The sequence below is a fragment of the Uloborus diversus genome, unplaced genomic scaffold (genome assembly GCF_026930045.1).
Source record: "Uloborus diversus isolate 005 unplaced genomic scaffold, Udiv.v.3.1 scaffold_13, whole genome shotgun sequence".
Classification (NCBI taxonomy): domain Eukaryota; kingdom Metazoa; phylum Arthropoda; class Arachnida; order Araneae; family Uloboridae; genus Uloborus; species Uloborus diversus.
The window spans coordinates 3,733,180-3,755,289 of NW_026557987.1; the positions used below are offsets into that span (position 1 = coordinate 3,733,180).

At 31.7% G+C, this 22,110-nt stretch overlaps 1 protein-coding gene across 1 annotated transcript in view; it reads left to right on the plus strand.

Annotated features, from left to right (window-relative positions):
* Positions 1 to 22,110, plus strand: part of LOC129232581 (uncharacterized) — a gene marked incomplete in the record, with an annotated part of 160,668 nt that overhangs the window by 49,866 nt on the left and 88,692 nt on the right. The window contains 7 exon segments of the mRNA XM_054866713.1: positions 1,161 to 1,285; positions 2,134 to 2,290; positions 7,186 to 7,394; positions 11,180 to 11,285; positions 11,392 to 11,516; positions 12,793 to 12,843; positions 16,579 to 16,689. Coding sequence (XP_054722688.1) covers positions 1,161 to 1,285; positions 2,134 to 2,290; positions 7,186 to 7,394; positions 11,180 to 11,285; positions 11,392 to 11,516; positions 12,793 to 12,843; positions 16,579 to 16,689 — 884 coding nt within the window.

Below are 22,110 nucleotides of genomic sequence, written 5' to 3' on the forward strand. Positions count from 1 at the left end.
CTGGAATCATAGTCTAAGTGAGAAAGTCCATTTATTAGCCTTGTCGCCCGCCTTTGAACCCTTTCCAATACATTAATATCCTTCTTAAGATAAGGAGACCAAAACTGAACAGCATACTCCAAATGGGGTCTTACCAAACTTCTATATAAGGGCAGAAGAACTTCTTTAGATTTATTTGAAATAGATCTATTGATAAACCCAAGCATCTTATTGGCTTTGTTGCTAGCAATGCTGCACTGTTGGCTAAACTTTAAATCCTGACTTATTAGGACCCCCAGATCAGTAACTTTGTCTGCATTCAATTTTCAGGGAATGGTCAAGCTGTCAGTAGTTGCAAACGTATCAATATTTTGGTGAGTTTAGCAAAACATTTTGCATCTTATGGGGTGCAGATATCATAAAACTTTCCCCGTTTGAAATTGTCTGAAGCAGCAAAATCTCTTAATGTATTCGACAGTTTTTGACAAGTCCTGTATTGATAACAGAAAAGTACCAAATCAAATCAACTTTTGCTGTTTTCAACAGTAGTGTAGTTGACCTGTATATGAAATAAAGTGCCACAAAATTCAAGTGCTCAGCTTGCATTTATGAAAATAAAGACCTTCAAAATTGTTGGTATGTGAAATATTTCTCGAGGAAATGGCCTGAAAATTCTCCATAAACAAGTTTGAATTGTGTTAGCTTACACACTGTCTATTTCGTGTTTTTAAGTACCTTTAATTTGCTGAAATTGGATGATCAAGAATTCATTTTGCATTATTTGCTTGAAGTTTTCAGAATCTTTTCAGCAACTACTGTATAGCAAGCTCCAGAGACCCGCTTTGAGTGTGCTTTCTGCTCCTAGCTATTGAACTCTGTTGTTGCTTTTAAATTGTAAAAATAATATTTTTTGCTATTACTGGCTCTCCAAATATCTGGTACTATTTCCATTTGCTGTAATACTGTATAAAAGATGATCTGCCAGTTAAAGATTTGTATGAAACCTATGAATTTGTTTTGGCAGTTCTTTTTCTGGTTATGTCGAAATATTAACATTTTTAGGTAAATAAAAATACTGCATGGTTTTTATTCATTTATTTCCTTTTATTTATTTTCCTTGGTTGAGAAAATGTAACAGATCATCAGTATGGTTTTAAATACTATTTGTTTCATCTTTCTAGAGGCCAACAAAAAAGAGACAGCCATCACAGTATCCTTATCCGACAAGCAGTGTGTAAATGCTATAGACAAAGGAAACAAGAAGTCGTTCACTGCATTGCATATCGCATGTAGGGAAGGGCACATAGTAAGTATTGTTTTTGAGGAAAGATAATGTTTCTCACTTTATTGCTTGAAAAACCTTGAACTAATTTCTTAGGGGGCCCCAAAGTCATTTCACTTGAGTAAAGAAAAATGTATTATTTCATTAGAAAAATGAAATAATTTAATATTGGTTATTGTTATGTTTCATCACAACTGGCATTATTTCTGCTGAACCTCAATGTTTTGTATGAAATATAAAAGCAAACATGAGTTATATTTGTTAGTTTATATCAAGGCTGAAGAGTTTAAGAAAAAATGACGGGCTCCTATTTGAGGAATTTCAAAGCGTTCAACTCGGACTCCTTTAACCCAAAATCAGTCCGACTCTGCAAGCACTGGCAGAACTGCAGTTTTTAAGGAAAAATGGCGAGTTCTGGCTGTTGGAACTTTGAATCCTGGACTCCCGACTCCTTTATCTCAAAGTCAACCCGACTCTGATTCTGCAAGCCCTAGTTTCCATGACATTTTTAATGTTTGCCTTTTTTTTTTTCACAAAATTTTTGAGTTTTCTAAAATTATTTGATATATATCAAGAGTCTTAAAAGGTCATTGCAATTAAATGTTGCTCAAAAAAATTCCATTTACGAATTTCAATGTCCTGCATTAAAAATTACTTAATAAATTGAATTTTTAAAAAACTTTGTAGCTTTCAGAATGCAAAAATTGTATGTTTTAAACATGTTTTTTTTTTTTTTTTAACTTTCATTAAACAACAAATTTTAATTTTAATCATTTTCAATTCCAAATAATATCTTTTGGTAGAATCATTGTAAACAATTAAACTGCAATGTTTCTTTTTTTTTAAATAATGTATTTTTCTTTGTATCACAGGATGTTGTACGCGTCTTAATAAGACACAAAGCCAATGTGGATAAACTAACAAATGCACAACAGGATAAATTGACACCTTTGATGTTAGCCTCCCAGAAAGGTCATCTAGATATAGTTAATCTTCTAATTGAACATTCAGCTCAAGTAGAAATGAAAGGTATGCATTGTAGTTTTGCAAATGTTTTTATCTCTTAATTTTTCTCATAAAGAATTGTTTTTTTTATTATAATATATATTTATTATAATATATATATATATATAAATATTTGAAGTAAATATTAGAAATTTTGATGGATGATATCGATGATTTTCACCTTTCTTTAAAGAATACCTCCTTCCAATCCCTCCTGCAACAATTCATATTTTATGCACTCTTTCTTATATTTCTTATTCCTAGATTCTCTTAAGCGTTGATAAAGTTTAAAATTTACATTAGAGTATTAAACAACGCACATGCTTCATCAAAGTATGTGACCTAACAGGGTTGCCACGCCACAGGGAAATATGGAGAAACGGAGAAAATACAGGAAATTCAAAAAACAACAACAAAAAAAAAAAAAACTGGGAAAATCGAGGGAATTTTGAAAATTTTCTCAAAAACCTGGAAAATTGGATGGAATTTTTTAATTGAAATTGCAAAATCACTGCTCAAATATATAAACTGCCAAAATAAATAAGATTTTTTTTTTTTTTTGTATCAATACAGTTGGCTCTCTATCTGACGACTTTCAAAGGACCACAAAAAATTGTCCTTAAGTGGAATGCATCCTTAAATAGAATTCTTTTAAAACTAGTAGAGTATTAAACAACGCACATGCTTCATCAAAGTATGCACCCGAGACTGTGAAAAGTAGTCTTTAAACTGAGAGCCAACAGTATTAATAAAGTTCATAAAAAAATCAAAATAATGAAAAGGTTATTTCACTTTAAGTTTTTTTTTTTTTAGTGCATATTAAACTGTCTATCATTAAAGCAAAAATTATTGTCTAATTTTACATGCATCCTTAATTTAATTAAGAGAGCATGAAACTAGTCGCCAATATTCGTTTTTTTTGCTGAACTTTTGCTTTTTTATCTTTTTAGATCCAAGCAATGAATGGTTACAAAAAGGCTTTTCTTTTTCTTGTTTAAAAAGTGAAATATATGAGCCGCTCAGAAGCCAATGCGGTTAAGTCCAAAACACAAAAATTGAGAAAATTAATGTTTTTTGATACATTAGTTTTTAAAATTCTTGGTTTATTAATTTAATTAGAAAAGTATATAAAGTCTTTTTTCAAGGTATAAACTCTGCAAAAAAACAAGATATGTACAGGATGTGTTAATAAAAACGTAAGTATTTATTGAAATAATGACAGCATCTTAAAAATATTAGGACTTATACCTTTTGGCAGCTGAAAAAGATAAGAAATTTAGGTAAAAATAATAAAATAACATTTATTATCATAAGTTTTATGTTTATTCATCATAACAAACATCATCTTCTTCCGAGGTATTTAAAAGTAAATCTTGATCTCCACGTGTTGTCTTTAATGTCCTGTAAAAGTCGTGTTTAATTGGAGGTATATACTTTAATAAACATATGATGTCTTTTTTTGTTTCTTTTGAAAATGTTCTGCCGTTAGGATATAATATAGGTTGAGTTATATTTTTAAAATGTACTGGCCTACCTATTTTTGCATTTTATTTTATTTTTTTTAATATCAATTACATGAAAGGTATCATCCTCGTCAAAATTCTGTTTGAACTTAAATATTTTTTGCAAACACCAACATCTTGGGAGTTAAGTCTAATAAAATATTCAAAAAACTGAGATCTTGGTCCTTTGGTGTTTTTCCTGGGCCGTTTTCTTTTGATAGCATGAACTCTAATTAATACACTTAAAAAAATTTTTTGCTTATGATGATCATTAAGTTTGTAAACAATTTTCGTCGCCTGTTTTCTTTGATAAAAGGTCATCTTGCGATTACAAAGTCGTAAACAGTTACAAGGTTTATAATCAAATTTCTTTGCAGGAAGTATTCTTTTATTTTTATTTTGATATTGTTTACCTTGTATCCTTTTTTGTTTCTCAACATTTCTCGACCATTTCACAGGATTCCTGCTGCGTTTTCTACCAACTTTTCCGTTATTTTGATTATTGACTATATATTCGTTATCTGACAATGTATCGCAATCAATACAGTTAACTCTCCTTGAATTAGAATGAAATATCGTATCACTTTCACTATATTCTATTTCCATTGACATTTTTAGTTTTTATACCCTTACAATAAATCTTTTTTATTATTTTAAAAAGTCAGAGTTTTTACAGTTATTAAATAAAATATTTTATGTTTTTGATGACACAATAATTCTCTCAAACGCTTCAACGTAATATTTTTGTGTTCTGACGCACATGCATAAAACTCAAACAATTCTAATTAGCAGGTAACGGTTAGAGTTACTATGAATTTCTTGTTTTTCAGTATTGCCAACAAATATCGAAAGAAGAAGAATAATTTAATTTTTATTTCAAAGTTTATGTAAAAAAATATTGATAAAAGGTGGACTTATTCACAATGGCTTCTGAAATTATTATACAATAATTTCGGAAGCTATTAAAAAAAAGGGCTGTATAACCTAGAAAAAAGTAACCAACGGGTAAATCCTTTAATAACTAAGAAGATTATTATTTATTTCATCAAAATTTCCAAAAATCAGAAAATATCAAAAAATGGACTTAACCGCATTGGCTTCTGAGCGGCTCATATATATAATCACCATGTTGAAATTTCAGTTAAGAAATTCTTCTTTAACTCCCCTTATTTTACATTTTTGTTTGATATTTTTTTCCCCCTGTGATGAAACTATGAGGAAATTAATGTTCTTTTTACTTCCTTTTACAAATAAGGAAGTATTGTATTCACGAAAAAAATTTCACTCAAAATTCGGCCTTAATTTCCATTTTGCTCACCCCCGAATGAATGCTGAGGTTTTTTTTTTCAACCCGATCACAGGCCGATAAGTGCCTAAGAATGTATAGGCACCCGAAATATCCATTTTGACATTCCCCGAGTTAATTACAACGACTTTTCTTGTGATGTCCGTATGTATGTATGTGCGTATGTATGTCGCATAACTCACTCACGAACGGTATGTCCTAGAAAGTTGAAATTTGGTTCGCAGACTCCTAATGGGGTCTAGTTGTGCACATCCCTTTTTGGTTGCATTCGAATGTTCCAAAGGGGGTCTTTTACACCTTTTGAAGGGGAAATCGATGTTAATTTCAATGCAAACTCAAGTGGTGTTATAATTTATGCAAACACTTGGCAATATATAGCCAAGCTTCTGGTCGCCAACTTGGCGACAAATTTGGCGGATTTTTTTTTTTTCTTTTAATCTGGTTTCCATTTGGTCATTGTTGGTGATATTTAAAGAGTTAACTATTGAATCACATTAAAATTGCCAATAATGGGGAAATAACTTTAAATTGGAGTAAAAGGAAGTCATGCGATGCACACATCAGCTTGTTTAAATATCAATGTATGCTTGTCTGTAATGCATACCTACCAATTCTACCGGATTTTCCGGGAGACTCCCGTATTTTTGACATTTCTCCCGGTCTCCCGATTTGTATGAAAATCTCCCGGTTTTTATTAATCTCTAAAAAAAATCCCTCCATTTAGGGATTTTCTCGAAAATGAAAAAAATAAACCCCTTTAAAATAAATTTTTACATCGTTTTAGCGCTTTAACTCCATGGTTTGAAAGTTTCCCACTCAATTTCAAACTTTAGCACATTGGAATCTGGCAACATCAGTCCTTGTTTACGTTTGCGATCTCGCTTCGCGCACTCATCGCTAAGCCTATGTTGCTTAATTACATTTCTTCTTGCACACAAAACGACCGCTATTATCGGGCACTTTGTGGCCGAAAAAAGTAAATTAAATCTTGTTGAAGACCTGAAAAAACTTGTCTATGATTGAATTTTTACAGATAATTGAAATTATTTTTTTCCCTAAATAACTTTTCATTCAAAGAGTATTACTTTAACTTTTATTCTTCCATTTAATATTTTCATTAATTTAACTCTGTGCATATGACTCAAGGAACTTGCACATGATTGCACTTTAAGAGATAATAAAAAAAAATCCCTATTTTCCCCTCAATAACATGGGAAAAAGCGATATCGCGCTACATTGAAAAAATCTACTGGATTTTTTTTCTTTGAATGTTGGCAGGTATGGTCAGTGGCGTAGCTAGACCCGACTTTCGGGGGGGGGGGGTTACTTCTTTTATATATATATGTATATCAGGGCAAGAAAAATCTTTAAAATTTTACATCCCTGCCGTTTATGTTTGTCAAAAAACTACATGCCCGAATATAAATTTTACATGCTCGGTTGTTTCATAGTATAATAACCAAAAATTTGAATTTGTCGTATAACATTAATCACACAAAAAATTCAACAGCTTTATATCTGAAGCAAGAATTATTTCAATATAAAACAGAAATACTAGAATAAATAGAACATAATAAGTCGTCATCAAATACACCAATATTCAATTTAAAAATTTATATCATTACATGCCCAGCCGGGATTGTAAGGGTAAAAGATTCACGCCCAATATGAATTTTTACATGCCCCGGGCATGTCGGGCGATATAATTTTCGAGCCCTGATGTATATATATATATTTTATATATATATATATATATATATATATATATATATATATATATATATATATATATATATATATATATATATGTGTGTGTGTGTGTATAATCGCTTGGAATTTTTTCCTTTTCTTCTTTTTTTTTCTTTCTCTTCTCTTCTTTTTCTCTTTTTTTTGAGACTAACTTTTCGGGGGGGGGGGGGTTTTGTCCCCAAAACCCCCCCCTTAGCTACGCCCCTGGGTATGGTAATGTTGCATCCAGGGAAAACACAGGGAATTTTTTTCCCTACAATTGGGTGGCAACCCTGCCTATAATTTTTTTTGATTTTGCAAATTTTCATTCTTAAAATGCGTACAGTTTTTTTCCACTAGATGAGCCATCGATTTTCTTTCAGACAAAAAGCAGAGGACTGCACTGACCCACGCAGTGATCAATGGTCATGCCCACGTGACTTCGTACCTGCTTCGGCTGGGGGCAAATCCAAATTCGACCGATTCCTCCGGCAACACCTTGGTCCACTACGCCGCGGCCTACGGATGGTACTTCTGCATGAAATTGCTCATCGAGGCCGGGGCCAGTCTCAATTTGCCCAACGACTGGAAGGTAAGATACCCTTTTTCAGATTTCATGCAGGGACTGACATGAGAGTTGAAGACATCAAAGTACAGGGGTGTCCCTCGTATAACACGGTTAATTCGTTCCTTGTAGTATCGAGACCGTGTTGTACGAGACTTTTCAAAAAATAATATTTTTATTTATTTTTTATAATAATTATGTATGCGAATGAGAAAAATCCAGTTAATATATAATAAGATGTGTCATGTTTTATCAAAACCGTGTTCCGTAATATATCGAAACTGTGTTGTACGAGACTTTTCAAAAAATGATATTTTTACTTATTTTCAATACTAATTACGTATGCGAATGAGAAAAATCAGGTTATATATATATATATATATGTTTATATAAGATGTGTCGTGTTATATCTAAACCGTGTTATGTGATGTATGGAAACCGTGTTGTACGAGACTTTTCAAAAAATAACATTTTTACTTATTTTTAGTACTAATTGCATATGCGAATGAGAAAAATCAGGTTATAAGATGTGTCGTGTTATATCGAAACCATGTTCCGTGCAGTATGGAAATTGTGTCGTACGAGACTTTTTAAAAAATAACATTTTTGCTTATTTTTATTATTAATTATGTATGCGAATGAGAAAAATCAGGTTATAAGATGTGTCGTGTTATATCGAAACCATGTTCCGTGCAGTATGGAAATTGTGTCGTACGAGACTTTTTAAAAAATAACATTTTTGCTTATTTTTATTATTAATTATGTATGCGAATGAGAAAAATCAGGTTATAAGATGTGTCGTGTTATATCGAAAACCGTGTTCCGTGCAGTATGGAAATTGTGTTGTATGAGACTTTTTAAAAAATAACATTTTTACTTATTTTTATTACTAATTATGTATGCGAATGAGAAAAATCAGGTTATAAGATGTGTCGTGTTATATCGAAAACCATGTTCCGTGCAGTATGGAAATTGTGTTGTATGAGACTTTTTAAAAAATAACATTTTTACTTATTTTTAATAATAATTATGTATGCGAATGAGAAAAATCCAGTTATATATATAAGATGTCGTTTTTTTATCAAAACCGTGTTATGTGATGTATCGAAACAATGTTGTACGAGACTTTTCAAAAAATTACATTTTTACTTATTTTTAATACTACAGTGAAGCACCATTAATACATTTTTGAAGGGAGTGTATGAAAAAGCGTACAAACGAAAAAACATATAATAGGTATAGGTAAAATACCTTTTGCTTTTAATCATGTATTCGTGAAAGTAATAATGAATGTTTTTCATTAATTTAACTTCAATTTTTGAAGAAAATAAGTACAGTGAAGCACTGTTTATACGTTTTTGAAGGAAGTGTATGAAAAAAGCGTACAAACAAAAAACATATAATAGGCATAGGTTAATGTGTATTAGACTTTGCAGGGACCAATTTTAAAAACGTATAATTGATTAAAACGTATAAAAGAGAAACGTATAAACGGTGCTTCACTGTAATTATATATACGAATGAGAAAAATCAGGTTAAGATGTATCGTGTTTTATCAAAACCGTGTTCTGTGTTATACCAAAACTGTGTTATACAAGACTTAGAAATAATGCAAGTCAAGGGATGTGTACCATGTTCTATCGAAACCAAGTTTCATAAAAACAAAGTAAAAACTTATTAGAGTTATCAAACATTAACAGAGGGTATTAAACAAAAATGAGATTCCATCTTTTTTAAATATAACATTTGTGTTGTATCAAAACCGTGAGGCATTAAATTCAAGTTTTGAACCGTGTAATATTGAAACCATGTTATAATAATCGCAAATTTGACACTGTGTAATATCAAAACCATGTTGTAGAAGTACCATGTTATATGAGGGACACCTGTAAAGAAATGTGAAAATGATCTGCATATTTTTTCCCCTTCATTAATAATGATTTTTCGTAAATTCATCGCTGATGAATCATCATGTATTGATGCATCCTCGCAACGTATGGGCAAAGAAATATGGAACAGATGAACTCACTTATGGCAAGTGAGATTGGTTACCACAATATTTGCATGATATACTCTAGTGCTCGTAAGGAACAAGTTCTTGCAACAAATTCTTAGAAGCTAATGCATACTTTCTTTTTTCTCCCTATGCCATATCTAAAAAGTTTGTTTGCTTTGAACTGTCCTGTTGTCTCATTCTTGTGTTGTTGCTGTTGAGGCCTAACTCATGGCCCAAAAAACATTATCTTTGAAAACGTTTTGTGTGCATCAAAAGCCATTAAGTATGATGAGGGTAGTGAAGCTTAAAAGTCTTCACATTTGTCGTTATCCTCAATGCTTTCTTTTTTCATCATTGCTCTCTGTATTGCCTTAAATTTGAGGTACAATATCTTCAAAAATATGTCTTGGATGGGCTGCAACAAATGTGTAATCTCAAATGCTTTTCTACTCTTCAATTCAAAAAAAAAAAAAAAAAAAACGCTGCTATCATTAGTTTGTCAGGATTAATGACTCATCACTAACTTTCCCTAAACTTCCGAATGTTACAGGAATTTTGCAGAGATAGGATAAGCGGAGTATGAAGTCAATAGACATTTTAAGAACCACAAAAACATTGCTAATTTTAAGTAGGATTTGCACTTTAAAACCGAGTTAGGCTCCCATGGACTAAATATTGTACCACCTCTATTTGATTTCCTCATTAAATCTGGGCTCTCATTAAATCAGGGCTCTTTATAAGTGAGTTCGACTGTATGTCCCACGTGTTTTGAAATGGACCTAGTGTAACCAGGAACTTTATCGAGAAGACATGCTTCATTCTTTCGTCTGAATGCTGTAAGTAAGGTGTAAAGTCCTTTTTTTTAAAAAAATTGTACAGAAAATTTTAGCCAGCTCAAGATCTATTGCTAAACAACCTGCATGGGGCAACTGCTCTTGAGACTTGGATTTACTCTTACAATAATTTCTTGAAGCAAATATGCTTCTTGTTCGAGAAAAGATCGAACAGAAGAAAAGAACAATAACTTATTCAATATCATATTGATTTTCTTTTTTTTTTCTTTTGGTGTGCTCTAAAACTCCTATTTTTTTGGTGCATTAATGTTCATGTTTCGTATTTTACATTAATTTTTGCACTCAAATTTGTAAGGTTAAAAAAGTTAAGTTGGGAATAAAATGGGTACATGGCCATTCTACTGAACAGTCATTTTATCTCCCACAAGACACCCCAAATATTTCATTGAAAGTAATTATTGACTTAAGTGTGACTTCTTATGCAAAAAATTTGTTACATTTTAATATAATTACTTTTTAATGAAGCGCATGAGCTGTCGTGTGCAGGATAAAATGGCTGCTTTTTTGTGGAATGGCACTATACATTTTTTTTTCTACAGTTTAAATTAATATTTCTCAACAAATACATTTCCTTTATGTTGAAATTTTAATTTTCAAAATGTACTATTTGTTTTGTCACATTACTATATTGATAGAACAAAAAAATATGAACTAATTCATACAGTGAATTAGAAGACGTTGAATTAAAATGTCCCGCATATGACACATGCAAATAAATTAAATTTTAAATCACAAAATTATTTGGTGAAAATCCAACTCTGCCGTGATTATCTCTGTATGAAATGCAAAGGTTAGAAAATCATTTTTTCATGTGCACATTTTAAATGTGCTATTCCTGTTCAAGGAAAATATAAAATTTATAACAAAAAGTGAAATTATCGAGTCTGATTATCCCCGCATGTAGTGGTAGAGCAACCCTAGATGGTGTTCTCAAAAGTTTATTATTTTCATTTCCTTTTCAGATAACACCTTTAAGCTTAGCCTTTATGAAAGGGCACATGGGATTGGTAGACTTCCTAGTAGAGCAGCCTGGAATTGATATTAACGTGGAAGTTAACAATGAGAGTGGTGAGTTTATAAACTCGTAATTTAAAAATGTATTAATGCAATTATTCTCTCTTAATGTATTATGTTTTTTGCAACTTTTATTTATTAGCTGATTTATTTTTTTCAGGGATGACCCTAGTTATGCAAGCTTTGAGGTCTGAAATCAATCATTCAATGCTGGAACGCATCCATTTCTTAGTAGTAAAGCAAAAGTCCGACTGTACAAAAGTAGATTTCATGGGAAATAATGCAGTAAGTGCAATGTTCTAATTTACCTTTGTTTATTGGAAGTGAAAAATGTTAGAGTCTGTAAACTAATCGACAAATCTGACTGTCGCGTTATCTATTTAGAGCAAGAGGAAACATTTCGGATTGAATTGATTTTAAAAATATAGTTTTAAAAATATAGTTAATAAAATAATTGTTGATCAAGATTAAAGAAAGTGCCTCAGTAATTAATTTTAATGTGGATATTCAAAATGAGGAACTTAAACAAAATATATTTACATTTTAATTTTTTTAAACACAATAATTTCAGTGAGATCCTCAATTGTTTTTAAATATTTTTGTTAGTTTTTGTTTGAGAGCTTAAAAATTTAATCAGTATTGTTTTATGAACCTCCATTGCATTTAAAATAAAAAAACACACAAAACTTTTCATAAAAATTTTTTCTCATTTACCTTTCTCTTTTCTGCTTACCTTTAAGCTTTAGATTGTCATGCCATGTTGCATAATACCGGATTATGTGCATTGTGCTGATACTTTTCTCTAACAACTTTGTACCTTTTAGCATTAAGGCTGAGAATTACGATGCGCTACCATGCAGCACGAGAGAAAGGAATTGTTCTTGTGATGCCCGAGATTAAAAACAAAGTATATTTTTAATTCTTAAGTGGTCTGTATGAAAAACAGCATTTCTAAACTCCAAATCACAAGGGATGCAATGTGGGCATGCAAAGAACATTTTCTCCTTCCAACAGTGCTGTATGGGGGGAGGGGGGTACCGTCGTCTGAATATTTGGTTTTTATTGTAAAAATAATGCAAATGTAAATTTGTCTCAGACCACTTTTCTTTTGATGTGTCCTCCCAAACCCCCTGCCCCCCCCCCCCCCCGCCCCTGACCTAAAAAAAAATCCATGAAAAAAACTGTTCCTATGGTGTTAACAAAATTATAGCTGCATAAAACTTAATAATGTCTAATTTGTAAAGTGGAAAACTATTTTTCTGCAGAAAAAAGTTTAGAGTTGAAAAATAAAATGAAACAGGTACTGTGGTGTACCTCAGTATTTATTCCAAAAAAAGGAGGGGAAAGGAGCTAAGGTTTAGTAAAGCACCAATGAATAAAAATGATATAATAATTGGAATTTTATATTCCTCAGTCCCCTTTTTACTAAGGAAAGATAATCTTTTCCAAATGTTCTCCCGAAGAACAATTGTAGTATTTACACAATACAGTATGTAAATATTTTTCTGTTTTAAACAACAATATATTTTAATTATAATATAAATGTTCCTTTTTCCTCTAGTTCCACCATTTAGTGATGGCAGAAGTAGCACAAGTTGAAATTGAAGCCAAGGTGTGTATTAAATTCCTTAATTTTTATAACAATGCTTAGCTGGGCTGTATGTGCAATTCATATTGAGTCGGCCATCATAGCTCGCCGTGGTTTGAAAGGTTCAGTAAAGCTGCAACATTTCACACGTTCTAAATATTTTGCTTGATAATTACTCTTCGTTAGCGACTTGCTTTTTCTTAATATTGTTTTTTCTTGTTTCTCTCTTCAGGCAAATTTTATATTGTATAAATAAGTTGTTTTAAAAGAGTTTAAATCCTTAAATTCAATTTGGTGCACACTGCAAGAGTTCTGCTGGTCTCCATATCTAATCTGTTCTCTGCGTCATTTATGTGAGATGTATTACAAATGTGTAGTTTTGCGTTGATTAGAAGGAATTGTTTTCTGAACATTCTTGTTCCTGATTTCTTTTTTCCTTTTGAGTACAGTATACTCTCGATGTCTTGAACTTTGATATCTCCAAAACCTTGATTTTACGTATTTATCTAATGTTACTTTTTATTCTTATATCGAAGAGTTTTTAATCAAAACCTTGTTATGTCGAATATTTTTCAAAGTCTGGTATAATTTTTCCGAAAAACTGCAGTTTATTGTCTTGAAGCAACTCGAGAAATGTTTTCCAAAAATTTCTCACACCCTTCATTATTTCTCTCAGAGTATCTGAAACGATTTCATGAAGCTTATCTACTATCAGTTTCATTCTAGAGCCCGGGGGTGTCAGAAAATGTAAGTCCTGAGAGGCTCAAAAAACGTACCTAAAACTCCCCCCCCCCCCCCCCTCTCACTCCCCCCTTCTTTCGTTGGATCTTTTGACCCTATTTCCACCTCCATGAAAACGGGAAATGAACAGAAAACCCCTTTAGAGAGACAAGAAATGGTGCAGTCCTTTGTCCAACTTCTTTTGTTCCTGGGCGCTCAAAACTCATTTGAAACTGTTCTGCAACTTTTTTTGTAATAAATAACTTTGACAAGTTTAGTCCAAGGTAAATCACTACATTTTGCTACTTCACTTTTTTATTGTTTTTTCTCTATTACTTTTGACTCATTTTAAAAATTAAAATTTTTGATTGTATTAAGATTTTTTTTTCATCTTTAATTGCATATTTCCACTTATTTTTAACTATTGTGACTAATTTTTAGAACATTATTTTATTATAAATATGACCTTGTTATTTCGAAAACTTGATATCTCGAATTTTTTTACCGTCCCTTAGTTTTTGTGATATTGAGAGTATACTATAGTTGAAATTCTAGTCTATTGTTAATTATGATTTATTAATTTAAATATTTTTTATTTGCTAATGAATAGTTTAAAGATATTTTTTAACCCTTAAGGCCCAGTGCTTAAATTATCTGCATGCAAAGTCTTGTGCAGAGGAGATTTTGACTGCTCTGTGTTGGTTTTTTGCCTGCAGACTTAGTTGTAAATATGTCATACATTAAATCTACTCAAATGTTATATTGTTGCACACTGGTTATATGTGTTACTATCTCTTAGCTCAGTAGTGCTGATTATATTTTCTTTGAGTGTTTCTTTTTTAAATTCTAATAAATTAGTAAATTTTAACTAAATACATCACTTTTGATAGGACAATGTTTTCTGATTGATGCCTATATTTTTTTAGCTAGTCTACTGGTCATTTTTAAAATCACTTCTAAGGAAAAATTGCTCTTACTATTGTTTCACCCTGTTTTGAAAACTTTTTGATACAATAGTTAGTGGTTTATGAACTTAATTTCGGAATTTATGTGTTGGAAAAAAATTTTTTTTTTTTTCAGTGAACCGTTAGTTTTCCTTTCTCCCACCATAAACTTGCTGACAATTCTGGTAAAAAAATAACTTCCAGAAATAATTTACACGACAAATTTCCTAATTAAAAGGTTATGGATGCTTTTTAAATATTTTTATACTTGCATTTCTGAATTTGCTGTATTTTTCAGTTATTAGTTATTTCTTCTAACCAGAGCGTAATTCACGTAGGAACTTACTGGAAATCTCCTCTACTTTCTCTTTTTTGGTGGGTTTTTTTTTTAAATATTTAATTTTTCTTTTTACTGATTAGACTTTATTTCGTCCTTTTAAGAAGAAAATCCAGCATTCTTTTTTCCTACTTTTCTTGTTAGGAAAGTAAGCTCTGACTAACTACCAAACATTCTTTTAAAAAAAATTGTTCTCACTTGCATTGTAAACAACGTTTTGATAAGGTGCTAATGCCCTTTGTGTTCCTGATACCTAGCAAAATATAAGAACGTTTTCTGGGAATCTTAATATATTCTTTTTAATTTGTAGTTGTCTCATATATTGTTTGCTTACGAATTAGCTTAGAGATGAAAACACCATGATGATGATAACCTTGTTTTACATTGGTCATTCATCGTACATTAAAAACTAGTTAAAATATACTAATTATTTTTTGTGTCTCTCTAGAAATTTACATTTTGGATTATCTAAGCACTAAAGTGCTTTCGTCTGTCTTGATAATTTCAAATAAATAACATTAAATCTTATTAAAAAGCATTGTCAACTTAAAAGGAAAATAGATTAATGTTTGACTTGGCTTGAAATTCATTGCTTGATGAATGACAAAACAATATAATGAAATGGTTATGAACATTTTTGGCAGTTGTTTAAAATGCGGTACTGCTTGCAAAATTATTTTTGAATTTTTTCGAGTAGGAATTTAGAAAATATTGTTGGAGGTGCTCAATCCTGCATCCGAGTGTACAGTACATCTTATGTACAGTAAAATTCTCATTGTTGTTATTATTTTTTAATGAATTCAACTAATGTTGTATCTTTATAATTGGTAAGATTTTTAATTATTGTTATTTATTTATTTTTTTTTTTTTTAATTTATTTATTTATTTTTTTTTTTTTTTTTTGAAAGAACTTCAAATGTAATTCAACAAAACTTTCAATTTCAAAGTGGCTTATATTATTATCAATATAATGTTAAAGTATTGTAGAATATTATTTCTAACGCTTACAGTACTATTAAGCTTGTATCCTTGATTTTGTTTTAAAATAGCTTTAATACTGATCAATATTAATTGCACATCAGTCAAACTCTATTGTTATTGTATTACTTAGAAGACTAAGTATTTTTACTTATATTGCATTCTTTAACTGTGTGTGAACATTACTTTATTTTACTTCTTTAATTGAATTTTTTTGTAAGAAGGTTTTTGTTCAGTTTAATTGGCATTTAAGAATGCTTCCATCATGAAAGCAATTTAAGGCTTAGTTAGCTAATAAACATTTGGCTAGGACATAGTTTTCTTCTTAAAATGATGCAACCTGTAATTGTACTTCTCCCCTCCTCATCTTTGCATTTCATACCAGCATTTGTATACAAATTGTTTTGTTTTTAAAATTTGTTTTCTCCCTTTGTGTTTGTATGAGTTAGAATCTGTAAAAGTCTGATGATCTGAAGGAAAAATATCAAATAGAAATGAGTCGATTACTTTCGGACGTGAAAACATTCATTATTGCAAAATTAACGATCCGTAACGGCATGCAGCATTGGAAGAATCCAGTGCTTTTTGAAAAGAATGAAGTTTGTTTTAACTGTGCTACATGTTTCCATTTATGTCTCTTGTCTGTGATGTTTGGCATTGATTTTACTGAACCTATTAAACCATAAAACATCATAATCATCGCACCAACTCATTTGATCCACTTTTCCCCCACCCTCCATCGCAATGCACTGCCATCGTCCATTTCCCTACACCCTTCAGATGGAAAGCTGCGAAGAAGAGAGCGACAACCAAGAAGATGGCTGCGACGAGAGGGAAGCCGCCCATAAGGCTAAGGCGAAGGAAAAAGAGAAACTGTTATTTAAGGAAGAAGTAGGTGTCTGTTTGAATCTTATTCCTCTCTCTCTCTCTCTTCATATTCCATTATTAGAACCCAGATTATGTGCAAACTAGCCAGGGATGCTCTTAATCCGAAATTTCTGACATTTCCGAAAATTTTGGTTGTTGTTTCTAAAAATTAAGACCTGACAACATTCTAAAACTCAAAAATTATATTTAAAAAAAAAAACTTTTGAAATGATTTTTTTCAATGATTTTTGTATGCATATTTGAAGAGTATTTGGGGTGGTGGTAAGAGATTTGAGCTTTCAAAAGTTTCACACTGCTTTCAGAAAATTTTACTTGAGCCCACTTACACCCCTGAAACTAGCTGACCTGTGCGAAGCATTCCTGCTCGAAATTGATAGCCCTGCTGTAAAGATATCATGTAAAAACACCTTATGTAAAAAATTCATATCCGCTAGGCAGAAAATTACCGGACTCAATAACTCACGAGCTACATTGCGCTAATGACTTAAAAATGCAGTATGCTTAATGAAAGCTGCATCAAGGGTTCAAAAAAGTGAGGAGCATTCCAGCTGCTTTATTTTTAGCGCCGACAATCTTATAGGCTAAAGGTATACAGTAAACCCCTGATTATCTGCGGAAAAGGGTGGCACGGTAACGGCGGATAAGCGAAAACTGGATAATCCGAATAATAGGTCAAAACGATACTACGGTATACAAGCACTAAAAAATATGAATAACTCTCACATTAGTAGTATGTTGTGGCCGTCATGAAACTTTCATCTATATCTTTCTTATAATTCTGATCCCTCCCCATGCTTGACGAGGAAGCACTATTCCCATCAAAAACAAATGTCAAAACTTGACGACCATCGCAGTTCCCGATTTATCTCAAAAGCAAAGCAAAGAATGAAAATTGAAAATTATTTTAAAATCCTTGCTTAAAATAATTAAACATTTATTTGTTAACAAACTTAAGAGGGCAACAGTTTAAATCATTGTGATTTTCTTGTCATTTTTCAACAGTTAAAATCGGGCAAATTATGCTGAGGACAGTTTATTACGATTTATCTTTCTTATTGTTGCAATTATAAAGCTATTTTTATTCATACAAAAAAAATCAGCCCCCTATGGAGCGATTGGCGCCAAAATTGAATCAACGCCTGTTTACATATGGATTGACATTTATTCCAAATTTCATCCAGAATGTAGCATTACTTCTTGAGATAGGGCACTCACAATGGAAAAAAAGAATGTTCGATTGCGCCACCCCCCGTTTTCAGCTATTGACGCCAAAATAGAATCAGCTTTTATACCCTTTAAGGGCTACTTGTCGATAAATTTTTGTTTGATAATCAGAAGTTAACTGTGCTTTAAAAATGCTCTGATGGCAGGTCACTCAGAACAGAGGCTCGACCTCTGGACCATTCTGTAACTGGACCATTCTGTTGATAGCTGAATAACTTACCCACTGATCTACCCGGCTCTCCCTTCTGACAATCCAAGAAGGGAATTTGTAATCCATTAAATGACCTCTTCTTAGACGATTTTAAATCTCAACTTTAAGAAAAGCAGTACATTTTTAGACTTTTGGTCTATTTTTCGTCATTTGCCGGCACAATGAGATTTAAAATGAGGTATAAATCATAGAATTTGATAAAGGGATAAAGATCTCATGAACCGACAGAAAAACAGACTAGAGAAATAATATATGAAATGCATTTGTGCATGTGCAATCAATTGCATTTGATGTTAATGTCTAGCTCCATAAAATCAACAAAAATTCAATATAATGGCATATTACTGCGTATTTCACTCACTTAAAGGTTTTTTTTTTTTTTTTTGCATAAAAGAAAGATTTTTTTAAAAAACTCTTTTTATCATGAATAAAAATTCAGTCAGCGTGTAGGTTTCTCTTGGGTTACCAAATTTTTATGCATACTATTTTTTTTTCTTTTTCATATTTTGGCAAAAAATTGAAATTTATTGCTAAAAATATTAGAAATGACAGAATGCAAAGGTCATTTGTGCATCCATTCAGATGAGAAAACTTTTGTGTCAATAAGAAGTTTTTAGTGCATATTTTAGGGATTTTTAGTGCATATTTGAATTTACACTTTGATGTTTTTATTGTGCATATAATCTGGGCTCTGTTCATTATCATATAAAAAACATGTTTAAATGCTTCCTTCATAACCTTTGTTGTGGCGTTATGCTTGCTTGCTTGCGGTGTTTTGTACCTTTTGTTGGTTTTTGTTTTTTAATAGTTAGTCGCCTGACATTATCATATTGTTTCTTTTTTTATCTTGTATTGTAATGTTATGTTTTTTCTTTTTCTTTTTTTGGCATGTAACTTGTATGGTAGTATAAACATTTGATTTTAACAGTAAAATGGCATAAATGCTACATTTGTTTTGTTTTTTTTTTTTTTTTTGAAAAGGTTTTATAAATTCTGAAACTTAAAAAAAGGGGGGGAATTAAGATGTTTCCGGAATATTATATGACTATAAGCGCCTTATAGTTTTAAAAGTACAAATAGCAACAAACTTGTGTAATGCGTCCAATAAGAGATGTGAATTAAGTTTTTCAGCACTAAACAACACTTATAAAATCTAAAAAACAATATGCTATACGTTATTAGTTAATTTTCTTCATTATAGACGACAATGGTGGAAAAATTGTATTTGATTGACAGATTTTTACTCCCAACTAGTCTACAGTCAAATTAAAATAGTATTTTTTGAAGAAAAGAAAATTATGTGGTCCTTCAATTATTGTGTTTTTTCATGTGAGATCATCAGTTTCCACTCAAATCTTCCTTCTGATTTAGAATTCTTTTATTTCATTCCTCTAGGAGGCACCCATTTTCTCAAAAATAAAAAATAAGATACAGTTTTAAACATTTTCTATGTGTTTAAGAACCATTTTAATGCAAACATTTTTCTAATTTATCTTTTAAAGTTGGTCTTGCATCTGAGGAAGAGAGAAGGAATTGTCTACTGAGTAATTTATAAGAGTAAAAAATACTGATTTCTTATGACATGTATTCAATGAATTATTGAGTAGTCATATATCATTTTCTCACATTTTTCAATGCAATTTAATGGACTAAGCGAATGTGTTCCCGAGTAACATCAACTCATCGGCCGATGATCGGCCGTTCATCGAAATCCGATCAAACTTTGTTTGGTCGATGATCGGATTCCGATGAGTTTTCATCGGAAATTGCTCCAATATGTCTCATTGGCAATAGTAGAATCCGATCATCGGAAACCGATGAATTTTGCACCCTATACCGATGAGATTTGGAGCAATATACGAGCAGTGCTGTTCCGAGGCGATGAATTTTGGATGAAAATAGGATGCGAAGTAGTAACAACTACGATATAGGGACAAGCAGGAGGAAAAAAAATTAACAGTGGGAGGAAAACTTTCCGGAGGGGTATTTTCGGATGACGTCATTTGGGACAATTACTTAATATATATTATTTTTTAATAACTTGTTTAATTAATTTCTAATTTAACAACTTTTGATGAGCGTGATTCGTGAGTTCAATCTTAGTCGCTCTAGCCGGGAATCGAACCCTAGACCTCTGGAATACGAGATTCATATGCTAACCACTAGACAAGTTATGCTCTGGCCAAGGTGGGAAATAATGTATTAAATCAAAAATCATTTGTGGCGCCATCTATCGGGTGGCAAGGCTATGACAGATTTCTGAACGGAAAGTGAGAATTTTATTCAAGGAATATACTTATGGCGCCAGCTAGTGAAGAGTCGGAGTCGATCATTTTGTCCGCAAACCGAGTCGGAGTCTGTAATTTTGGGAGTCAAATTGAACGGAGTGGAATTGTTTTGGAGATAGAGAGAAATCATTCAAGAGCCGGAGTCTTATTTTGTTCGCAATTCCAGTGAGGTAATCGGCGTTGGAATCGTGGAGTTAAAGTTGAATTGATTTTGCAGCAAATTGGAGTAAACCCTTCCAAAATCCAGGAGTCGGATTCGGAGTCAAAGTCTCAGTCATTTTTCCTCCGATTCTCAACCCTAAATGTTGATCCGTATAGCCTTACGTTTGATAAATAGTCGGATATTCAAATAATAAAACTTATCCTATTTTAACAGTTGGGAGATTTCCAAAAATTTTAGATTGGGAAAATTTTTATTGGAAAATTTAAACGACCTACTTTTTTTAAGATGAAATGTAACTCGGCAAATTTTCATCGGAAAATTTGATCGTTACGATCTCTTTTTCCGATGAAATGTAGCTCGGCAAATTTTCATCGGAAAATTTGATCGTTAAGATCTCTTTTTCCGATGAAATGTAGCTCAGCAAATTTTCATCGGAAAATTTGATCGTTACGATTTCGTTTTTCGATGAAATTTCGCTCGGAAAATTTTCATCGGTAAATTTGATCGTTACGATCTCTTTTTCCGATGAAATGCAGCTCGGCAAATTTTCATCGGAAAATTTGATCGTTACGATCTCCTTTTCCGATAAAATGCAGCTCGGCAAATTTTCATCGGAAAATTTGATCGTAACGATATAGTTTTCCGATAAAAAACAGCTCATCGAAAACCGTTCTCGGATTCTGATCGCAACGATATCAGCTTGCATTACGCGATGAGTTTAGGAGGAGTCGATGATCGGCCGAGCAAAATCCAATGAGTTAATGCTACCTGGGTGTTAGACTGAGATGCTTGTTAAATTTGATAAGATAATCATACAGTTTAGAACAGCCAAGAACAACCTCAAACCTCAACTTTATGAAACTGAAAAGCTTGTTTGTATAACAAAATAAAGTTTTGAATAAACAGCTAATATAAATAAAATTTGACGAGTTATTAATTTCTTCCCAAGTGTCCTGACCTAACTCGTACTGCCAACTTAATATGATTTTTCAAGTTCTTTTGTGTCTATTTAAGAGTGAATCAATTGAAAGAAGGCCTGTCGTTTTGAATTAAAAATAGAGCCCAAATATATATACATTGTATGAATGCATTGATTTCTCAAAGCAGCTGTTTGGGTTGCCCCCTCCTGACCTGCACAATGATGGACCTGGTTAACAGTAATATTATTGTAAGTTTGTGATTCATCTACTCTAATTACAGGGGTAGACAAAGCATTGATCATTGTATGAATTGTATCTAGAAAAGGACACTGCTGTTGGCTAAAAAAAAAAAACATTACTATGAAACTTTTAACATTACTAACTATAACTGTAAGCAATGCACAAAACATTAGCTCTTTCAATGTTCGTATTAACTTTGGCTGTATTAAGTGTTATTTTAGACACTGCATGCCTTTGCCTTGATTATTTCTGATATGTTATTGTTATTATTATTATTATTATTATTATTTTTTTTTTTTTGGATCATGCATGGAGGTATAATTATCTGAAGTGAATGATTTGTAATAATTTGATTCCAGTTGCTAGACTAAGTGTTTT